General features: G+C 37.8%; 1 protein-coding gene across 1 annotated transcript; it reads right to left on the reverse strand.

Moving 5' to 3' along the window:
* Nucleotides 1–2,346: 2,346 nt before the first annotated feature.
* LOC109151099 (protein DETOXIFICATION 14-like) lies at nt 2,347–5,739 on the reverse strand. The gene is made up of 7 exons (XM_019299012.1): nt 5,371–5,739; nt 4,003–4,550; nt 3,835–3,921; nt 3,695–3,751; nt 3,382–3,620; nt 3,003–3,208; nt 2,347–2,454 (listed from the first exon to the last, which is right to left on the reverse strand). Exons 1-7 carry the CDS (start codon nt 5,590–5,592, stop codon nt 2,410–2,412), a joined length of 1,404 nt encoding a protein of 467 aa, XP_019154557.1. The 5' UTR covers nt 5,593–5,739; the 3' UTR covers nt 2,347–2,409.
* Between the last annotated feature and the right edge of the window lie 261 nt (nt 5,740–6,000).

Genomic DNA, 6,000 nt, shown 5'->3' on the forward strand with positions numbered 1-6,000 from the left:
AACGCAGCTTGCGGGGGGGTGATTAGGGACGAGAATGCCAGATTCTGGGAAGCCTTCTCCCACCGCATCGGCACCTGCGAGCCTATAGAGGCTGAGATGTGGGGGATCTACTTGGGCATCAAAAGGGCATGGGAGCGAGGCTACCAGAGGGTCAAGTTTGAATCCGACAGTGCAACCGCTATCAAGCTGCTGGAAAATGATGGTCATTATGAGGGACCAGACAATAACTTGGTGACACTTTGCAGAGCTGCAAAGGAGTGGAACTGAGAAATTGAGTTCAAACATATCCCGAGGGAGCAAAACAAGGTTGCCGACTCCATTGCTAAACAAGCCATGGAAGATGATGAGGTGACGAAGTACTATGAGAATGTCACTAGCTTCATGGAAAAATTGGTGCGAGAGGATGAACTCGGCCTCTTGGGTCACAGCAATATTGTGAGAATCAACTAGTGATTCTTGGATATCCTCCTCCATTTCCCCTAAAAAATTTAACGACTTCATTTTGAACCGTGGTCCACACTCCATACAACCGCAAATTATACTGTGGACTCGTGTCCACAATGCGGACTCATGTCCACAATGCATCGTGGACACGAGTCCAAAACGACGTCGTTTTAAGGGAAAACGCGGCATTCCAGTTTAAAAAAAAAAAATTGATTTTCTCTCGCTGTTAACGACGTTATTCGTTTGTGGCATTATGAATGTACAGTTATGGAATTATGAATGTACAGTTATGGAATTATGAATGTAAGTTATGGAATTATGAACACAGAGCTCTGACATTATGAACATATAGTGATAAAATTATGAACATAGAGCTCTAAAATTGTGAACATAGAGTTTCAAAAATTATGAATTTACAGTTATTGAATTATGAATGTACAGTTATGGAATTATGAATGTACAGTTATGCAATTATGAATATACAGTTATGCAATTATGAACATAGAGCTCTGACATTATGAATTTACAATTATGAACATATAGTGATAAAATTATGAACATATACTCCTATAATAAAGTAGTCTGAAATTAAAAAATAAAAAATAAAAAGTGGAAGAGAACAATGCCACTAACGGTATTATTACCGTGTCCAGCATGCATGCTGGACATGGATCCATAGCATAACGATTGCCGCACATTGCCGCACAACTATGTGGACAGATAATTTGCCATCTAGGATAGCAATAGACTTTATTGTTTCCCTGACAATTTAATTGAGAAAATTTTATCAAAATCTAATCAAAGAAAAAAAAAAGTACAATTGTTAATCTTCATGACCTAATCTTTATGATTGATTCAAGTTCAATTTTTAAGATTGATTAAAATAAATGTTACTATACAATCTTCAACATTGACACTAGAGTAAACATTTTGTTATTCTGTATAATAATCTCATGATTCTATTAGAGCTTGCGTTGGTTGAATTTTGGCTCTATATACTTATGTCAAATATTTCTATGCATGTTCATTTATTATTTGTGCAGCACAAATTTTATTGTCTTCGTATAAGACACTTGGATAAAACATAGCATATATACATATATATAGAATTTTAATATAACTACAAGACATGAAGATGATCATTTTTTTTTTTTTTTTGAAATAATGTACTATCATAATATAATACCTCTAATATATAATATAATAAGAGTTACTAAAACTAAAATTAACTCGTATCATTGTCCTTGCTTGTTTTGATCTTTATTTATTATTCTCTCAATCAAATTCTAGTATCCAAAAGAAAGTGCAAGGGGCAACTCAAAATCAAGTTGATCAGGTAGATGACTTAATAATTACAAGGTGCTAATTAGAGCATCCTCAATAGTGAGATTTTTGGTATGATTTTTAAGGTGCCAAGTAGGAGAAAGGATGAGGAAAGAGAAGAAGAAAAAAAGAAAAAACGAAACAGTGTTCAAATGCAGAAAAAAATAAATAATACAAGTACTGAGCGTGGCTGGGCGCCATTGTGTGCAAAACGCGCATTGCTACGCGTTCATTCTCTATTTTTCTGTGTACGGAACTCACAAAAAACTCACACTTTGCAGGAGAAACTCTAATTTTCTCTCTCCTCACCTTATCTAATCCACATCACCTATTTGATCTATTCTCAAAAACTGTGCAAAATGCACTAACCGGGATGGCATTACAAAGCTTCTTTGTTTGACTCATCAATTACTCAATTATGGACAATTTAAACTAATTTACCTCGTAAGTCTCGACTATGGTCACAAGTCAAGCTTCATCCATAGCGTACTTTCGTGTAGTAGTTGTAAACTTTTTTGTAAATCTTTTTTTTTTTTTTTTAAAGTGCAAAAAGGTACAATAATGTTGGTGCAACAGATCAGCAAATGAGAACCATCTTGATCATAAGCGTTAATTTGTTTCAACTTAACAGTTCCTTCACACTTATGGATTACCACCATGAAAGATCCGTTCTCTAGCAATTGATCCCTGCAATTTTCCAGCAAAATAAGATACTATTATCCATATTAATCTCATTTCATTATCAAATGCCAACTAGTAGGAAAATTTATCACATAACCACATCTTCTTGCACTTTCACCAAGTTGAAGGAGATAGTGTCAGTGACTGTGTTTCGTGACGTGTTAAGACCCAAGGATTGAATGGGCCAACTGGTTAATTTGCCAAATGGGTAAAGGGGACGTCAATAACGTTAAGAGTGTTTTGCTTTAGACGCTTAGGTCTAGCCGAGTCCGGCATGCCGACCCGGTTAAGTTTGGAGAGCCTCTTGGACTTGACTGTGAAGGGGACCTATGCGATTCTAAGAGCACAACTGGTCGGGAGCTCTTGACGTTCCCTGATGAGCCCATGACAGGGCGAAACCAGTTTAGCGCGTATGAGGGTAAAGCTAGTCCGCGGGATATGAGCCCGGGACGCCGCACGGGAGTTGTGTGCTGTGCCGGACTCTATACACGTGACAATAGTGATACTAAGCACAGAGACAACATGAACACTAATTAGGCTTTATGGGAATATACCTGTTTTTGCCAATCAGTGAAACAAGTTATGACAGAAAGCAGAAGGGATTGCACTGTAGCCCCTGAATTTAGTCCAATCCAAAGGCCCTTCCCATTTAAGTGAAGAACAAAGCCAAGTAGTATGGCCACTGGCATTCCAACCAAATAGAATGCTCCTAGGTTGACATATGCTCCCAAATGTTGCCACCCGCTTCCTCGTGCAACTCCTGGATTATGCAGAATACAAATTTTCTGGGCATTAGACAATAACCTCGTACTCTATGAACAGATACTACATTGTAATAGAGTCAATAACATTAAAAAAAAAAAAAAAAAAAAAAAAAAAAAGATAATAAGCTCCTGCTCTTGAAATGAAAAGGAGAGTTATGAGTACACGAACCAGATAGAACGGCCTGGATGCAGTCCATTGTGAGTAAGAGGCAAACGAAAGGAACCATTTCGCGAATGTAATCCACAACTGCCTTCTCGTTACTGAATGCATAACCGAGGACACGGGAGGACCCGAGTAGAGCTGCATTTGCTATTACTGCCTCTGCAATAGCAAGCAAAAGTGCAGCCCAGACAGCAGCCCGAGCCGCTTCTGCATTTCCTGCGCCTAGTTGATTCGAAACTCGAGTGCTGCAAACAACAATTCTCAATCTCAACATTGTTTCATTCGCAAAACACGTGTCTAGCAGAGTATCAGAGCAGACCTTGCACCAGCGCCAATGGAGAACGGCACAAAGTAATGCATCGAAGCAATCAATAGGCTGTTTCAGAAACAAACAAATCTTTAGTACCAAGAGCAAAAAAATCATCTGGATTAGGAGCTGAGCCTAGGACTTTCACATACCATACTGAGAGCACTGAAGTCTCGAGTTGAGGATTACGCAAGAGACCGGAGAGCAATACAATTATTTCAGATGTCCACCATTCAAGACTATTAGATGCAAAAAAACACGAAATTAAGCTAGAGTTCTATTATGTTTAATAAAAGAAGGGGCGATTGAACAAACTATACCAAACCATGCTAGCAGAAGGGATGGCCAAGCGGAAGAACTCCCCAACTCCAGAAAAAACATCTTTTGATGAGAAACAGATGAGGGTCTTCTTGCAGGAAGAAGAATAACGAACATAAACCCCAAGTAGGATCACATTAACCCAATATGATAAACCAATTGCTAATGCTGCTCCACCACTCCCCATGTTTATCTTAAACACTAATGCCCAGCAAATTAGAACATGAAAACATAAAGACGCTATTGAGCTTAACAGCATCGGAAGGATCAAGCTCTGGGTTTGCAGGTAACGGACTTGAGCTTGAAGAATAGCATATGGAACCAAGGTCACAATCAGCCATGTAGAATATCTCCCTGCTTCTGTCGAAATCAGTGGGTCTTGGCCTATAAAGATTAGAAGTTTATCCATGAAAATCCATAGAATAGATATCGGAATACACACTGCAATGAGAGATATTATGGCTGCATAAGTGTATACTCCTAGCTTCTGGTACTGTTCAGCTCCATAAGCTTGGCCACACAAAGTCTCCAGTGCACTAGCCATTCCAAACTGGTCATCAAGTTCAATAACCAATTAGCCACAGTATTTTATGTAAGATTTTCCCTAATATATTGTATATTACATATTAGGGCCTTAATTAAGTGGTGCACGTTGACTAGACTTATTAAGGGGCAATACTTATGCTGTGCAACGGTGTGCACCATGTTGCAAAACGACGTCGTTTTGACTAAAAACGCGCGTCCCATTTAAAAAAAAAAATCAGTTTTGATTCCCCTCAACAGCATTATGTTGTTCATTCATTGTGGATATTTAGTTCATTCATTGTGGATATTTAGTTAATTCATTCTGGATATTTAGTTCATTCATTCTGGATATTTAGTTCATTCATTCTGGATTTTTAGTTATTCATTCACTGTGGATATTTAGTTCATTCATTGTGGATATATAATTCAAATTATGCACACAAAAATGCTATTGCTGGGAATCGAACCTGAATTTTTTTTTTTTTTAAGTGGGACACGTTTTTAGTTAAAACGATGTCATTTTTGGAACCGTGTGCACAACATAATTTGCGTATTAAGGGGTCTGGTCGGACTAAATAACTAGAAGCTGTTATTCAACCAGACTCTGTGCCTAATATAAACTTGGATGAATGGGCTTCAAGATATTCATTATATAGCATATACAGATACAGTACTCATACTGCTCAGTAGACACCAATACACTATTTAGGATTATGAATCAAGTATGAGACAAATATGGCTGACGGTCTATCGTTCAAGAGACAACACAACTAGAACATTAGTTAGATTATTTATATCTAACATTTTAATTTCCAAACTGGACCGATTAGAGAAGGGCAACTTACAAGAACGCTGAAGCCGGTGACATTGGTGATGGAAGTGGCGATGGCGGCGCCGGAGAGGGATAGCTCACTGAGATGCCCCACCATCATCATGGCCACAACCCTCAACAAGTGCTGGGAAACGGTGACCACCACCATGGGTATGGCTATGAAGCTCACCTTCTTGAACTCCGCCACAAACGCTCTCCTCTCCACCTTTTTTTGCAATAGTAGAGCTTCCTCCATCTTCACCCTATCAGTCTATCACCTTTTCGCCTCACTAATTTCTTGAACAGAATTTGAAGCTTCTTCGCACCGAACCATGGGTTTTAAAGAATCTGTGTTCTTCTGGACTTAAAATGTATTTTAATCGAGACAGCTGCGGATTTAATTTTAAATTCCTGAAATGGATATATGATTGATATCGCATTGCATGTGCTGTCGTTATTAATGGAATGTTGAATGCGTTATATATATTTTGGGAAAAATGCAATTTTAGTCCTTCAGTCACTTTTTATCATTGTAATATATATTCCTAACTCTTCAAAACAGCTACAGTTTTAATCTTTAATGTAATCAAATTATTAAAATTTTAATTAGTATATAGATATTTTAATACTTTTAATGTTTCTTCTTTAATTGTAATCTTGTTTA

This window comes from Ipomoea nil, unplaced genomic scaffold, assembly GCF_001879475.1.
Source record: "Ipomoea nil cultivar Tokyo-kokei standard unplaced genomic scaffold, Asagao_1.1 scaffold2283, whole genome shotgun sequence".
NCBI lineage: Eukaryota > Viridiplantae > Streptophyta > Magnoliopsida > Solanales > Convolvulaceae > Ipomoea > Ipomoea nil.